This window comes from Lissotriton vulgaris, chromosome 3_1 (assembly GCF_964263255.1).
Source record: "Lissotriton vulgaris chromosome 3_1, aLisVul1.2, whole genome shotgun sequence".
Taxonomy (NCBI): domain Eukaryota; kingdom Metazoa; phylum Chordata; class Amphibia; order Caudata; family Salamandridae; genus Lissotriton; species Lissotriton vulgaris.
The window spans coordinates 105,888,640-105,906,183 of NC_141689.1; the positions used below are offsets into that span (position 1 = coordinate 105,888,640).

The 17,544-nt window shown below is 45.8% G+C and overlaps 1 protein-coding gene across 3 annotated transcripts in view; it reads left to right on the forward strand.

The window, feature by feature from the left end:
• Positions 1–17,544, forward strand: part of LOC147726041 (CD209 antigen-like protein C) — a 686,697-nt gene that overhangs the window by 86,576 nt on the left and 582,577 nt on the right. For all 3 annotated transcript variants that reach the window (XM_086960159.1, XM_086960158.1, XM_086960160.1), the window contains one exon: positions 7,548–7,655. In XM_086960159.1, coding sequence (XP_086816285.1) covers positions 7,548–7,655 — 108 coding nt within the window. The remainder of the gene's footprint in view (positions 1–7,547; positions 7,656–17,544) is intronic.

Consider the following 17,544-nt stretch of genomic DNA (forward strand, 5'->3'; position numbering starts at 1 on the left):
ACATATTAAGTTCAATATTTTCACGGAAAGATTCCAAACATATCATATACTGGAGGGACAATCATGCACAACTAATCAAAAGCGCATAAATTGGACTAACTCTAATAAAACGGAGTGGTTCACAATAATAGATGATACGTTGCATAATTTAGGTAACGCCCGAATGAATAACATACAAGCATGGTCTCTCTTCCTCGAGAAATTAAAGTCAAAAATCCAATTACACGCTACTAAGGCCAATAGAGTCGGACCAAATAGCAAATTACCAAAGGAACTGTTAGACCTAAGGAAGGATCTGTGTAGAACACATAAGAAGTGGCAGTCGACTGACAAAGACGCACGTCAACTGGATACATTTCTCTCAAAAAGAAATTTATACATAAAAACGGTCTGGGAGTTTAAAAGGAGGACAAACGAGAGCTTTTGGATGAAATTGCTCTTTAGCTCCAAACTTTCGAATTCAAATTCATTTTGGAAGATTATAAACCAGTTAATAAGACCTCGAAATGTTATAACTTCTAATGTGCAGGAATCCGAATGGGCCACTTTTCTCTCGTCAAAATTTAAAGAAAGCTTAGAAAAAGTCCCTGGGAACGCACTCATCTTGGAACATCAAAATAAAAGGATTATCGAGGAAGAATGCTGCAGTCAGATACCATCAACCGGTCAGCGTAAAATCTAACTTTTAGATGCAACTTACGGCTCTTACCCCGCAGAGGAGATAATAAAAATAATCAAAAAGGGCAAAAGTAATGGGGCTCCAGGTCCAAATGGCAAGCTATCTGTAAATATGCACCGGAATATTGGAGCATACTGCTCGAGAAACTTTTCACAGACGTGCAAACCTACAACCGACTCCCGGAAAGTTGGCAAGGCTCCATCATAACACCTATATATAAAGGCAGAGACAGAATCAGCCCACTTAATTACCGATTAATGGCTCTCCAGGAGGTTGAAGCTAAATATTTCGCATCGCTGCTCTTAAAAGATCTTGTTAAGTGGTCTGGAGAAAAAGAACTGATCCCAATCAATCAAACTAGGTTCAGAGAAGGGATTGGAACAACATCGAACATCTTAGCCATCACAATGATAGCCGATAAATGCAAGCGTACCAAACAGGACTTGAACTTGTGTTTTATAGACTTGCAAGCGGCCTTCGATAGTGTGGACCGGAATTTATTGTGGGTTAAATTAAGAGCTTGGGCAATACCAGAGAGTATATTAAGGGGCCTGTTGTTATTCTATTCAGATACCTGGACGCAAATTAAACTAGAGGATGGATCTCATTTATCAAGAAAAGTGTTCACAACAATTGGATTAAAACAGGGTTGTGTCCTAGCTCCTCATTTGTTTAATCTATTCATTTAGGATCTTTCTGGCAAGCTAAACTCCTGTAACTCTCATTCTCCAAAATTAGGTAACCTACAACTGACACATTTGGCATACGCTGATGATATTGTGCTAATGAGTGTTACAAAAGTCGGTTTATCTAGGTTGCTAACAGCTCTTTCAGCTTTTCTGTCAAAAAACAAGCTGGTTCTTAATTTATCCAAATTCAAAATAATGCTAATAACCAATCGACGCACAACAAACTATAATATCTGGCTAGAAGGAAAACAGCTGGAAAGGGTTGCAAATTATATTATTATGCAAAATAGGGCTGGTCTACCTGGGACTCGGGCGGAGTGATGCAGCGGCCATCTTGGGTGAGTCACCAGTATAAAAACAAACGGCCATGGCTCCGCGCAGCGGACGCGTTCAGCGGGTGCGCCGTATTCGCGCCGGAGTCAAGCCAGAGTCCAGCCCGTCTGCGCCCGTCCGCGACAGACCGGGCGTGGGGTGAGTCCTTCTGACAGGTTGGAACCATCTAGGCTTAATCTACCTTACACTCATCAGGAGCTATTGCTACTGCGCCCAAGTATGACAACTAGCTGTGCCCACTCTTTCCAAGCAGACTCACTCCCCCTGGTATGCGACACATGTAATCAGAACTTTCCACCCCTCAGGAAGATTATACATGACACACCTACAGTCAATATGATATTGTTAAATTGTAGGTCAATGAAAAAACATAAACTCGAAATACATGATTTATTAGTTACTAATGGCCCTGATGTGCTTTTTCTCACCGAGACGTGGATTGACGAAGACTCGTCTCCCGAAGCGCTTGAGGCAACACCTCCTGGGTACTGTCTACTTCACCTAGACAGACATAAACAAAGAGGGGGGGGTTGGCCCTCATGTATAAATCCGAGCTAAAATGCACCTTGGTGAAGGCCACATTACCTAATAGTGAAAGTGGCTTATTCACTATTAAAATAGGACCGAGAAACGTCATTCATGGGCGGATGGTATACCGGCCGCCGGGTGCGGCAGGGCAGTTTGGCAACCAGCTTTTAGAGTATATTACCCAGCCGGCCCTCCGGTGCAAAAAATTCATTACTTTAGGTGATTTAAACCTTCATTTTGATGACACGGAGTGCAGGGAGGCACAAGATGTGGCTGCTGCACTGACATCTTTGGGCCTCAACCTTAAATCCACTGCCCCATCTCATCAACATGGCCATCTCCTGGACCCTATATTTGCCAACTGGGAGGGCATTATAGTCTCCACTTCCGTTAGAATAATTTGGTCAGACCATTATATCATCCCGTTCACAGTAGAAAAAACCTTGCTAGAGAACAAACTTTCAAAACCCCCTCTCCTGCATCGGAGAAAATGGAAGAATTTTAACCAAGAAGCTTTTAGATGTGCTCTTCAAAAAAATCCCCCTCCCCAAAGTAACTCTCTGGTGGAGGCTTGGAATAGCTATGAAAAATGGGTGACCACTGCACTTGATGAGACTGCTCCATGGACATCCAAACCCCCTGCTAGGCAATCTAAAACTGCCCCCTGGTTCTCGGAAAAACTCAAACACGCAAGAACCAGATGTAAAAATTTAGAGCGGAGGTGGAGAATACAGTACAATCCTGAGGATAAACTGCACTATAAAAGGGAACTTCACAAATATAAGAAATTGTTGAGAGTAGAAAAAAGCTGCCACCTTAAAAACAGAATTGATTCAGCCAGCAACCCTACTAAAGAACTCTTTACTATCTACAGAGAGCTTACGGTCCCTACCAGACTGGTCGCCCAAGACACCTATTCGAAAGAATTGTGCGACTCTATTGCAGACTTCTTTATAGGCAAGATCGCTAAGATCCATGCCACCTTTACGAGGGACGAGATCCACCCGCTTAAACATGCTGAAGCCAAAAACATCCACACAGGGAATTCAAGTCTCTCCTGTTTTGTCACACCTGAGAGACAAGATTTAGTCAGCATTGCCAACAGCATTCAATCTGGCTTACCTAACGATGTCTGCCCACCGGCTCGCTATAAAGGAGTCCTGGAGACCACAATAATAGATCAGATCAGTCTTATTGTGTCGCTCTCCTTTCAAGAATGTCAGGTACTGGATGCGGGGAAAACTGCTCAAGTTATCCCTCTTAAAAAAAAACCAACATCCATATTTCTCAGCTCCAGAACCTTCGCCCCATCTCCCTTCTCCCCTTCTGCGCTAAAATCGTGGAAAAGGTGGTGAATAAGCAGCTCATGAGTTACTTGGAGGAATACTCTCTCTTGCACCCCACTCATTCGGGCTTCAGAGCAGGACACTCCACAGAATCAGCCCTACTTTTTTCCACCGAGGGCTTAAGGAGCATAGTGGATGATGGAGAGACAGCAGCGTTGGTGTTACTAGACCTAAGTGCAGCTTTTGACACCGTGCTGCACTCAACGCTGCTGTCCCGGCTGTCTGACATGGGAGTGAAGGGACGGGCCCTAGCCTGGATAGATTCCTTTTTGTCGAACAGGAGCTTCCAGTTGCACTGCCCCCCCCTTTAAATCTTCTCGCAGAAACGTTAGCCATGGGGTTCCACAGGGCTCGAGTCTGAGCCCTACTTTGTTTAATATCTATATGGCACCCCTGGCCCGTATAGTCGAGACATTTGGGGTGGGCATTGTCAGTTACGCCGATGACACACAACTGATGTTTAAGCTCACGCCCGACCACAGAGAAGACGCCACCAACTTCTCGAACTGCCTCTCATCGGTAGCAGCCTGGATGAACCACAATTGTTTACGCCTTAATGGCGACAAAACCGAGCTGCTGGTAGTAGGGAAATCAGCTTCAGCATGGTCGCATATGTGGTGGCCTACGGAATTGGGCAGTCCACCTTGCCCAGTGGAGTCGGTGCGTAATTTGGGCATAACCTTGGACTCTGAACTCTCCTATAAATCCCATGTCAACAAAGTAACAGCCAGGTGCTTCAGTGTACTGAAAGCTCTCCGCAAGGTTCTTGACCTCCTACCCATTGACTCTAGAAAGACCATAGTCCATGCCCTGGTAACCCCCCACCTTGATTACGGGAATGCCCTGCTTTTAGGTTTGAGCCAAAAAGGACTACACCAACTCCAGTGTGCTCAGAATGCCGCAGCTCGCCTTGTACTTAAACTACCCCGCAGGGCTTCAGGGAAATCTGCTCTGTCCAAACTCCACTGGCTTCCTATAAAAGATCATATTAAATTTAAGTCCCTCGGCTTCGCCCATCATATCGCTCAGGGCAAAGGCCCGGATTATCTTCAAAATCTCCTCACGATACATCGTCCCATTAGAGACCTGAGATCAGCTGGCACGATGTTGTTTAAACTTCCCAAAATCACCAGAGCCAGGATGGGCGGAAGCTCGCTCAGATTTTTAGCTGCCAAATGCTGGAACGAACTTCCGCTAGGCCTCCGAATGGATCCCTCTGAGAATATGTTTCGGAGAAAACTTAAAAGGTTTCTCATAACCTTGTTCCGTCTGTTCCCTTCTGACCCACCTCTGTTCCTTCCTCTAAGCTTTTCTGCAGTATTCAGCGCGGGGACACACTGTTTTTGGGTAACCAGGCGCTTTATAAATGGTTTTATTATTATTATTATTATTATTATTATTATTATTATTATTATTATTATTATTATTATTATTATTATTATTATTAATACCTGGGGTATTATATCGATGATAAGCTCTCTTTAAAAGATCAGAAAAAATTCTTGACACACAGAGCAGGAGCCTTAATATTTGCACTTAGTACCTTGGCAACTAAATTGGAAGGTCCATTGTTAAAACCATTACTATCTGTGATTGCTAACAAAGCCTTGCCCACCTTAGCTTATACCAGCATAGCTATGAATGGCAAGGATTCTGTTCTTTTAAACAATTTAATCACTAAAATCTACAAAAAGGTCCTACGTCCCCCCAATTCTTCTTCACCTGCGCAAATGCGCCTTGAATATGGATTAAAAAATGAGTCATTGGGTCGACTTTACTCATGTATCAAGGTGTGGTATCAGATCAAGAAGAAAGCCATCAATAATAATCTGAACAAATTTTTCTGGCAGGAACTAGAAACGCAAAAAAAATCAGAGGCAAACAAATTCCTTTCTAGTGCTCTGGAGTTAACATGCACTGCTAAGCTTTGTGATAAAAACTTGCCATTTACGTCATTCAAACAGGCATTAAATAAAGCTGCGAAATTTCATTCACTGATCACGGACAAAGAAATCTTCTCTGATCGTTCTCATTCCTAGGCTGTGATCAATTGTTATAAATCACTCACACCAGCGGCTTACTTGGATACAACCACCTCTGTTATTATCAAAAAAAGGTTGATGGCCTTGAGATTCGGCAAATTTTCAACTTTGGCCGATGAGCCTGTCTGGAAGCATACTGATTCTGTTATTTGTCGCCTTTGAGGAAATACAAAAGAAGACTTAATTCACATCATATGTCAATGTAAGATGTTGAATATGGAGCGAAGAGTCTTCTTAAAGAACATCTTTTTGGCTAAGAGACTACGCACTTGCAGGAGACTGCAGTAATCGGTGGCTTGGACTCATCGTCCCCTCAAATAATCTGCAAGATGGTAAAGTTCTTGCTGACCTTTGAGAAACGCCTGAAAGCAATCTAATATATTTTTAATACTTAACAGGTCTATGGTTAAAACATTTTGCTTCTTTGACCTTTTATATCGATTTTAGTTCACTTTCCGGAGACGTATGATTCGGATTTTACCATGTTGCTATTTATCTTTTAATTGAATATAATCAATGTGATTTTACTTTTAAGCTTTGGATGAGTATTGCAAAGGAAATTTGTTATGGTTTTAATTAACTAAACAATAAAGATCAAATTCAAAATTCAAAAAATGGTGGTGATTACCCCTTGTAAATATACCCTTGGGTGTTTAGTCAATGTTGTCTTTGCCGTTGTTAGCACTACCGGGTGTGTTAAAGTGATTTGCTCACTCACTGTTGGGACAAATGTCCTCTGTGTAGCTTTTTGAAGCTATGCCACCTTCTCATATATGTTTTCTGGACAGCTGTGGTTATTTTTCTGTCAATGGATTCAACATTCGTGAGCCCACTGGAGATGCACTCTGTTATCTTTTTGAGACCTCAGAGATGGGCTCTGTCATCAGGGTTATCCAAAGTGCACTCCCTTTTGTTAGAGTGGTTTGAGCTCTGTCTATCATGTCTTTGAAGAGTGGCAGTGTTAGGAGCATGCTTCTTTTCTGGAGCACAGACATGTTGACCTCTTCTCCTCTCAGGACTGTCCACCAGCTCCTGCCGTATAAGGCCCATTCTGTCTCCGAAAACAGAAGCCTTGGTCATCAACATGTCTGGAACATGTAGTGGGAAAGCCTGTGCATAGCTGATGAGTTTGTGGTGTTCCATGTTTGTATCTGAATAGCTCGTTGCATCCAATTGACATCAACTAGGTATCTTGGACAAGATGGCGGTCTTTGTTTTGGAAGACTGGGACTGTCCTTTCCATCTCCCTAAAACCAGCTGTAACTCATGAATGGGAGAGGTGCCCTGGTTTCCAATTTTACATTTATGCCTCCCTTATTTTTGATAATGTGCAAGTCTCTCCGGACAATAGGAGCTTCCAGACACCAGGATACACATACCCATGATTGTTTCAATGTTGAAAAGTTTTAGATTCCATGATGGGTTTAAGGTATCCTCCATGACCACCAGTGCACTGTAAGTACTTTGTTCAACTGTAATGACTCTACTTCAAGGAGAAGTGTCCACCAGTCCAGGATATATAATTACAAGAACCAGGCAAGAAATCCCTCCTAAGTTTCCATTCTCCTTCAAGACTATAGAACTAAGAGCTCTGTTAACTGCACACTAAAATAGCCCCCCTTCATTCAGCCTCTCTTTGTAGTCTATTGCATGTACACCAACATTATTGCAAACAGTCCCTCCTGTGCACTATTTCTCATCTGTAGATGCAAATTAATAGTGAGTGTGCAGTTGAGGCTTCCAGTAGGGTAGTAGCATATCTTCGTTCATCTAATTTGCTAGTTTCGCACTTTCCACATTCATAGCTAGAAATATGTAATACCAACAATTCTCAATTCAAATCGTCCTGCATGTACCTTTTCTGAATGCTTTTAAAGGTATGTCTGATACTCACAAATAATCATTATTAACATGAAATTATCTTTTTCAGATTTTCAGATGCAGATTTATTTGAAAGATGTCGATGAGGAGACTAGAAAAATGATTGACTCATTCCAAATGCAGAATTCCTCATTGTCTTCAGAACGAGAGCTCGCTGGTGAGTACTAAACCGTAAAAAAAGATTGCTACACTGAGGTATGGTGTTTCATGTGTGTGTGAGTGTGTGCTTGCGTGCCTGAGTGTGTGTCTGTGTGTGTGTGTTGCACCTTGCCCTTTCTGCAGGGTTATCCTTAAACTGGCATGGTGAGCAACAAAATTATGGATTTAGGCCCAGATCTCTGTACTGGGGTAAAGGATGCTTGTTTCCAGTCCAGGGAGGACCAGGCTTGGCAGTTCGGGCTGGACTGTTCTCATGAGGCACAGGGTCATGACTGATTTGCATATGGCTGGGTTCAAACTGGAATGGCATGGTGAGCAAAAAAAGTATGGCTTTAGGCCCAGATCTCTGTACTGGTGTGCATGTATTACATTGTTCTGCATTCTGTCCATCAACTGTTGTTTTTACATTTGCCACCCGAGTGGGATGGGTATGCCCAGACGTGGGTCCCGTGCTCTCCATGCCACTGGAATCAAGCTATCCTGGCTGAAGAGGGGTGAAACCCCGAAACTGGTCCTAGGATGCTTGTTTTCACCCTACATTAAAGGCATTTTTTGAGTATAAGTACTGGGGGGGCCTATTTACAAGGGCTTATCACCACCAGACATCTCTTTTGTGATGTTATGATGGCAACAAACCCTTCGCTTTATTTACAAGGCGACGATAAGTAACTTAATGTGGGTTAGCACCCCTTGTAAATAATACCACTTTCACACAGCACCTAACTCGCGTTACGCCGCAACACCCATTGCTTATTGACACTACCCTTTATTTACAAGGGTAGCATAAATATGGGACAGCACCAAAAATAAGACCAGGGAAAACCTGGTCTTAACCTGGCAATTAATTTCTCCTAGTTTTTGCAGTTTCTATCTGTATTGCATTTTGCAGCACATATAGAGAGATCAAATCATCATTAGAAATTGTTCAAGTGCCCTTTCTGTACATAAACAATCATAAGAAAACGACAAGTTGCAACTTCTATATGTGCTTCATTCTGAAGCACAAATAGAAGTAACAAATGGCCATTATTGATTTTTTAGGTGCAGAAAGGAACACTTTCCTGCACATGAACAACCATTCGCTGCACCGTAATATTATAAATACAGCACATTTTTGTATTTCTAAAATGTGGGAGTATGGCATTAACAATTAAGGAACTGTGCAGCCACATAGAAGTTGCAAAACTTAATTGTTTAATGATTGTTTTTGTGCAGGAATCAACACCTTCCTGAACACACACACAATCATTCATGGGGATTTTCTGTTTCTATGTGTGCTGCACAATACAGCACACAAAGAAACAGCAAAGACAAGGAAAAAATAAATAATTACTGCTCATTTTGCCATGTTAAGACCAGGTTTTCCCTTTTGACACTGCCTCCTATTTATGCCACCCTTTAAAATAGGGGGCACCATCAAAATCAATGGGTGTTTCTTGCTAAGGAGCCAATTCCTATCTCGTTTGGAAAGCCTACGGATCGGTTTTGGCTTTAACAGATCCGATTTGTTGCCCTATTTACCCGACCGATTCATACACTGGTCCGACCGACCAAGTACGATGCTAAGTTTGCGTCCGCGTCCAGCGAATCGTCTCCCATCCCAATCCAATTCATATGACTCATACGCAGACGCTTCGTACAGCTCTATGGACACTGTTTCGGAGCAAGCAAGTATGATGCACGATTCGGACAGCCTTCACGATTCGGTATGTCCATATTTAAAAAGCTGCTGGAATCATTCTTTTGCGGACCGTAGGAGGCCCACCATCACCTGGAGCCCTCCGGTTCAGAACTGTGGGGGTACCCCCTTTCTATGCATGCACAGTGCGGTGGGCACAATGGGGTTCCTGCCACAGGGTATACATTTTTCCCCACTCACCCCTTTTTGCTATGGGAGCCTGTGCACGCATCTAGTATACAGGCTCCCATCGAGTTCAATGGGAGTCTGAGCGAACCGAGCCCATAAGCATAAGAATGCATCGCACTCGCTCGTTCGGACTCCAGTTGCACGAATCGCTCATAAAGCCCTTCGGATCCAAATCATAAGGTGGGCTTTACTAGCGAGATCGGAATCTGGCCCTAAGTGTAGTATGAAAGGGGGCCTAATTTACAAGGTGGCACTAAGTCATGTTAAGTGGCTTAATGGTGCCTTTTAAATAAGTCAACAGGTTTATCGCCACAGGAAAGCCATAAAAGGGACGTTTCTGTGGCAATACAGGCTCATAAATAAGCCGCTAATTCTCTCAAACACAACACTCATAAGACAGAAGTTGTGATCTTCAAACAGAACACCTCACGATGGGACTCCACCTGGTGGCAGGTTGAACTTGGACTCACACCCAGCACCTACACAAAGGATCTTGATATAGTCATCAACAGCAAAGTTGACATGATCTCACAAATCAACGCTGTTACAACATCATACTTCCTCTCGCTGAAGAGTCTGTGAACATTTCTCAAATGGCTCCTGTTGGAGAGTGGATGTTATAGGACGTCCACCTTTATCATTTCTCACTAGTAAGGATCATTACGACAAATATTTATTGATGAAAACATGTTAACCTGCAAAGTCGGAAAATTGAGAGATAATACATGTTGCATCATAAATGCATGTAGTGTGTTCTCAGATGATAGTACGAAAATGTAAACAAAGAGAGAAACAATGAGAACTACACATAAACACTTTTACGCGTTGTTAAAGAACAAAATATACTGTTAAGCTGGAGAGTTGTGTGATAATATGCATTTAAATGTGCATCAGACATGAAATATATATACATAATGAAGTTCTTGAACAGCAGAATTGCTTAATTTAGAGAAGAAATGACAGAGTGCGAATCAGAATTTCTGTGATGTATATACAATAATACATGAGTTTGAGAGTGACCGGTTAATAAATATGCAGGAAAACGGTAACATACAAATAATGCCTAAATAAGTAGAGCCTCATTTATGAGGTTTTGCCGTAGGACAACGCGGCAGGCCTTCCTGCTGCTCTGCCCTACAGCAAAAGAAAAGGGAAGGAAAGCGGCGTATCGAGAAGATACAGCGCATTCATGTCCATTTTCCCAGCGCAGGCGCACAATGGGCTGCCGTGCGCCAACACAGACACCTTTGCACCATGGTGCAAAGGGCCTGCGTTGTGGGGATGATTATGTTTGTACAGGAAGGGAAACCTTTCTCTACAAAAACAATCACAAGATGCTTTTTCCAAAGGAAAAATTAGGAGAAATAAAGATTTTTCCCCTCGTTGTACCTCCCTTATTCCTCTCCTGGGGAGGCATGACCTTTTGACGCTGCCTCAGATTAATGATTTATCATAAATCTGGGGCATTGTCAAAAGGCCACTGATGTTGCTGGGAACGCCTCCAGTAACACCCATTGCACGCCCCTTTAACAAAGAACACTGCGTTAAAGGGGCTGATAGATATTTATTTTTTTTTTGTTTCAAAAACCTTCATTGCATGACATACATCCTTAATTATTTCCTTCAGTTCGAGCATTGCAGGTATCCATTAACACCCTTGCCCTTCCCCCCTCCCACCCTTCCCAACGTAACTCCCCCCCTCCCTCCCCAGCACACTCGAATTGGTCTTTTCCATCTCCATTGTCTTTGAGTCCTTATTCAGAAGCCCCCACATCCATTGAAAAAATGTCTCTGGTCCTCTTCGCGAAGTCCATAATGTCCGCCCCGCCCATTCCCACATCTCCCCCTCCAGTACCTTCCCACACTCAACTCTCGCATTCCTCCAAATTCCATTCAGTCGATTCACGTCTTCACTCCTCCTGCGTACTTCCCTCAGGTCCCTTCCCCTAACTGCCCTTCCATAGTAAATAGGTTATCAAGGGGCCCATATGTTCTTGAGTCGCGATTTCAGCGGAAGTTGCTCTGCATAATCTAGCAGGTATTCCTGCCATGTGGTCATGTCTTGGAGCCAATCCTTGAACTTAGGGGATCTGCTCCTACCCCATCTGCAGGCAATCTGCCGCCGCGCAATCAGGATACCGAGTGCTAGAAATTGTTTGTGTGGCGTTTGTACATTAGTCATTAATCCAGGCAGAGCCCTGAGGGTTGTAGGGGAGAGTGTTGTGTCTATCATGTTGGCTAGTCCTGCGAATACTTCCTCCCAAAATACCGCTGCGCTAGGGCATCCTCATCCTCTCTAAGGTGCATCCTATGCAGTCGTTCTGGGGTACGGTATAGTCAGTGCAGGTACTTGTAGTGCACCAGCCGGAGCCTGCAGTTGCCAGATATAGCCTCCGTTTGGAGGCAGGCTGCCTCCCACTGTTCGTCTGTCAGTTGTTTATCCAGATCTGCATCCCATTCCCACCGGGCTCTAACAGGTTGGGCTATTGGAGTGCTCCGCACTCGTTTATACAGTAGGGAGACCACATGTACAGGGGCTTCGGGCTGCAACATCAAGTGCAGGGACGTGAACGCCTCTGGTTCCTGCGAGAACTTCGTTGTGAGAGCTTTGATGCTTTGCCTAATGCGCGCGTACAGAAACACCTCCATGAAGGATAGCGCTTGATCCCCAAAGAAGTGTTCATTTGTGCGGAATTTTCCTCCAAGGTAAAGGTCTCCCCATGTCACCATTCCTAACCTGTCCAACATCCTTTAGCAGATCTGTTCGCTCGTGCCTGGCTCTAGTGGGCAGTGGCGCAAGGGCACCCTAGGAGAGTACATCAGCTGTACGCCCTCCGCTTTTGCTAACCAATTTCATGCTTGGACTGTGCAGTCTTCCGTGGAGGGGTCTGCATTCCTCACCTTAGTGGGTGTGTAGACGTATTCCTGTGTCGGGGTAGGAGTCATGTACCCATCCTCCACTGCAAGATGAGGCAAGTACGGGGGTGGGTGAAACCAGTACACTACAAAGTGTGACTGCGCGCTGTAGTAGTTCTGCTCAAAGTTAGGGACGTCAAACCCTCCCATACTATACAGCAACATAAGAGTAGTCAATTTAAACCTAGCTTGTTTGCCCCCCCAAATCAGACGTATCGGCTGTGAGTTTAGTGAGTGGAAAGAGAATGCACCCGGGTGGTACGGAATGTTTATTAAGAAGTACAGGAATTTCGGAAGAATGTTCATTTTAATCAACAAGATTCTCCCCGCCATTGAGAGGGGTAGCCTGGCCCACTTGGAGATGTTATCAGTCACTTTATCCATGGCTTGTCCGTAATTTAGCCTCAGTAGAGCATCTTTATCCCTGGTGACTTGGACGCCCAGATACTGGAAGTCGTCCGATTCCCACGTCAGTGGGTAATCTAACTGGTGGGGACTAGTGCAGTCGGTTAGGGGAAACACAGCTGACGTGCTCCAGTTTATTTGTACCCCAGCCACCACTTCGAACTTGGTGATTTCCCTCAGTATAGGATTGAGATTATCCTGTGGCTTGTGGACATACAACGTTATGTTGTCAGCATATAGCGACACAAGCAGCTCCGGGCCGGGTATATGAGGCTTCTGTGGTTATGGTGCTGCCGTAGCTTCGCAGCCAACGGTTCAATTTCCAGGCCAAACAAGACAGGCGAGAGTGGACAACCCTGCCTCGTGCCCCTAGTTATGGGGAAGTTGGCAGATCTGGAGCCGTTTAGAAGAACTTTGGCGCAAGGCCTAGTGTATAATAACTGGACCCAGTTGACAAAGGAAAAGGGCATCCCCGTCTGGAGGAGTACTCCCTTCAGGTAGTCCCATTCCACCGAGTCAAACGCTTTGGTGGCGTCCAAGAAGACCGCCACCGCATCACTCTTGGGGTCAATATCCTGCAGTACTGCAAATAGTGTACGTAAATTGTGCGCTGTCGCCAGGTGAGGCACAAAGCCCGCCTGGTCCGGTAGTTCAAATTTCTCTAAGAGTAGGTTGAGCCGCGTTGCTAGAACCTTAGCTTGGATTTTTGTGTCGCTGTTAAGTAGTGATAATGGTCTGCACGAGTCGCACAATAGTGGTGATTTGCCAGGTTTCAGCAGTGACATTATCTGTGCTTCCCTCATTGTGGCTGGCAGACAGCCCTCTTCCAGAGCCTCATAAAAGACGGCTTTAAGTATAGGTGCTAGGGTAGACACAAAGGTCTTGTAAAAGTCTATAGGAAGGCCATCTGACCCCAGAGCTTTTCCAGACGACATGGTCATTATGGCTTCCGTGATCTCGTCAACCTCCAGGTCAAGCGACAGGAACTTGTGCTGCGTGTCCCCGAGCCAGGCCAATGCAATATCTCCTAAATAGCCCTTGAAGTCTAATGGGGCGCCCCTTTGTGACGTGTAAAGCTGAGTGTAGAATTTCACCATGATGTTGATTTGTTCTGGGAGATCCCGCCGCACCTGTCCCTGCTCATCTTGCAGTTCCAGTACGTAGTTCTGAAACCTAGGGGACGCATATCGCCTCCGCAAGTGCTCTGCCAGGCCTATTACCTTCTCCATATACCCTAGCCCTGTGGTGTTTCCCTCGAAACTTACTCTCCCTGTCCACTGCGTCCTCATATACTGAAATTTTCTCCCTCAATTTAGCTCGCAGTTCCCCCACCTCTCCTCTTTCCCTTTAAGTTCCTCTTCCAATTTCTGCAGGTCTCCTCTAAGGTCTCGTAGCATACTCACCCCTTTAGCAATGCACCATCCCCGGACTGTCACCTTGAAGGCCTCCCATACAGTTGTCAGACTCCCTACTGAGTCAACGTTCCTATCTAAGAAATCTTTAATATCTTGTTCCATTTCGGTTTTGAAAACTGCATCCTGCAAGTGGCGCAGGTTCAATCTCCAGCCCATGAAGGGGGAGAGGTCCACTGGAGGGTTCAGTGTCAAAAGTACCGGGGAGTGATCTGAGTATGTTCGAGCCAAGTGCAATGATCTGCCTATCCAATGTACCATGCCCCTCGAGACCAGCACGTAGTCCAGCCTAGCCCATGTGTTATGCACGGAAGAATGGTGTGTTCCTTCTCTTGTGGCGGGGTAGAGGTGTCGACATGAGTCCAATAAACAATCAGTCACTATTATGTCCTGCAATGTGCTTTGTGCAGTAGTGTAGTGTGCAGCTACAGGATGTGATCGGTCCCGCTGAGGGTCCACAACGGTATTAATGTCTCCCCCCCAAATCACATAGTTGATTCCCAGCGTGGTGAGCTTACCTCATGATACAAGCATGTAGTGTACCTCGTCTACATTAGGGCCATAATTATTTGGTATCGCTACGTCCTGTGAGTTCAGCCTCCCCCACAGCAAGCAGTATCGACCCTCTGGATCAGCTTCCATTCCTCCCTGTACAAATCTCACCCCCTTCTTAATCAATATGGCCACCCCTCTGAAGTAGCTGGAGTAGGAAGCAAAGCACCTGTGAGAGGCCCATCGTGAGGCAAACTGTGATGGTCCGCTATTAGGAAGGTGCGTCTCCTGTAATAAGGCAATATGGACTTGATGGCGTTCCATGTAGTTCAATACCTGCCTCCTCTTTCTAGAGTCATTGAGTCCCCTGATATTCCATGTCATTACATTCAGCCCAGTCTGATGCCTTTGATCAGCCATTGTCTCTACCTTGAACAGTCCTCCCATCTTCTATGCCCAACTCGGCCCGCTCAATCCTCCCGTGTGCTCGTATCTCCCATCCCCCCTATCTCCTCCCACACCGGCTCCCCCAACTTTCCATGAATTACCCACCCTCACCCTCCATTCATACATCCCCCAACATCCACATTCCCTCCCATAGCTCAAATGCGAACTTCAAATCAGGGGAATACCCTCCGATTGGGGCCACTAGAGGCTCCCGCACTGCACCCCACCGTACTATTTCACCCATCAGGTCCCCCGAGTCTTTGGTGAACGCAGCAATGGGACGATGGTAGGTGCCCAGGCGGCAACGTTAGTGTCAACTTTTAAAACAAAAACATAACAATACATCACCATATCAGAGCAACGGATAGAAGTGTCTACAGTTCAGTTGTACCCACTGCCATGGGAAATCGTTGTCAGCCAGGATCCGACAGGGGTGAGTGGGATCTGGATCGTCTTTTGGAGGCTTCTGCACGTAGTTCAGCACTGTGGTCCTTTTTCAGGTATTCTTCGATTTGCTGGGGAGTGTTGAAAAGATGCTGGTTTCCTCTGTGGTTGATCTTCAGTCTTGCTGGGTAAAGCATGGCGTACGTGATTTCTCTGGCCTGCAGCTTCCTTTTTACCGCCGTGAATTTACGGCCGGAGTCCTGCACAGCTTGTGTGAAGTCCGGGTAGAATGATAGGGTGGTGTTATCATATCGCACTTCTTCTTTCTCCCGGACCAGCCACAGCAGTGTCTCGGTCATGATAGTTCAAGAATCGCATGATCACCGGTTGCGGTGGTGCTACCTGTGGATCCAGCCAGGGATCTGTGCGCCCTCTAAATCGCCATGTGCGCGGAGAAAGAATCTTTAACGAAGAGTTCCCCCAGCAGACGTTCCAAAAATTCCTCAAGCCTGCCCGTATTGGTCGATTCGGCAAGGCCCAGTAGTCTTACGTTGTTCCGCCGAGAGCGGGCCTCCAACTCCTCATTTTTACCGGCAAAGTCGTTCCCTGTGCTGATCTAGTTTCTCCACCACTCTATCCAAACGCGTATTCATGGCGTCCATTTTGGAGTCTATAGAGGTGAGGCTCTGTTGCATACCCTCTAGGAGAGCCTTCCAGTCATCTTCGCGCACTTCAGGGCAGTTGGGGTCCATGCGGTCTTTTGAGCTGGAGCCGCCCATCTTCCTGGCATCAAAAGACAACTTTGCTTGTTTGGGCTCGTTGCGCCCCATGGTGTGCCGCCCGTGGGTTTGTGTGGGTATGTTCCGGGGGCTGCAGTAGGGGGGTCGTCCGACCCCTTTGCCACCAGTCTCCGCCCGCAGACACAGCTCCGCTATTTCAGGTGGCCCTCACCTCAGTCCGAGTCACAATGGGGCAGTAGTATGGCAAGTTCACTGCACGTCTTCCCTTCACGAGGTGCCATTGTCCCCCTTCTCGCAATATACAAGCAACTGTCCCGCCTCACCACTCCGGTAGTTAGAGCTAAGCCATACCCCTTCAAATCAGTGTCCGGTAGCGATCACAGCAGCTGAAAGGTCTGCTGCACCTTCATTGGGGTGTGCATCCACTGCCAAATAGCGGCTGCGCCAGCAAGTTCCCACGGCAGGCCATGCAGTTCTATTCCCGCGCCTCCAACAGCTCATGTAACTGGTGGTGCCCCCAGGACTCACTCCAATGTCTAGGCCGCCGGTCTCCTTCGGTGCACCTCACGCTTCTCCTAGTGCTGCAATGCTAGGTTGAGCCCTTCCTGCTCTCACAGTCATGAGTCTACTGTCGATGGTACAGCCTATCTGGACCTGTATTTCCCACTGTCCGCGGCTCACAGCATTTCCGATCGGCCCGCGCTCTGGCCTACTCATCCCCAGCCTCGCGAAGTTTGTGCTTGCCAGGTACCGCTCCACCGCAGTCTCCACTCCTTCCCACTGCCAGCAGCCGCGTCGTCCCGCTCCACTTCCGAGCGTCGGAATTACACCAAAGTTCGTCCGCGGCAGCTCCAGTTAATCTGCTGCCCCTCCGTGATGTTTTCTGCTATATAGCCATATGAGGATGGGGGTTATGTTTGGAATTCCGCCCGGGTCAGCGGGAGCTACACTATGGCGCAGCCATTAAGTCCAAGTGCCACCTAGCGCCCAAAAGGGGCTGATATTTATCAGGCAGCATTAAGCCAAAATAAGTGGCTTAGTGCTGCCTGATAAACATCTTGCAGGCTTCCACGCCATGGAAAGTCACAAAAAGTGTTGTTCTGAAGCTGCAAGGAATCTCATAAATGAGACCTATAATTTTTAGTAGTACCTAACACTGATGTGTAGTTCCTGAAAAAAACTATAACTGAAATAATGGAGAAAGTTGATATGCATATATGAATA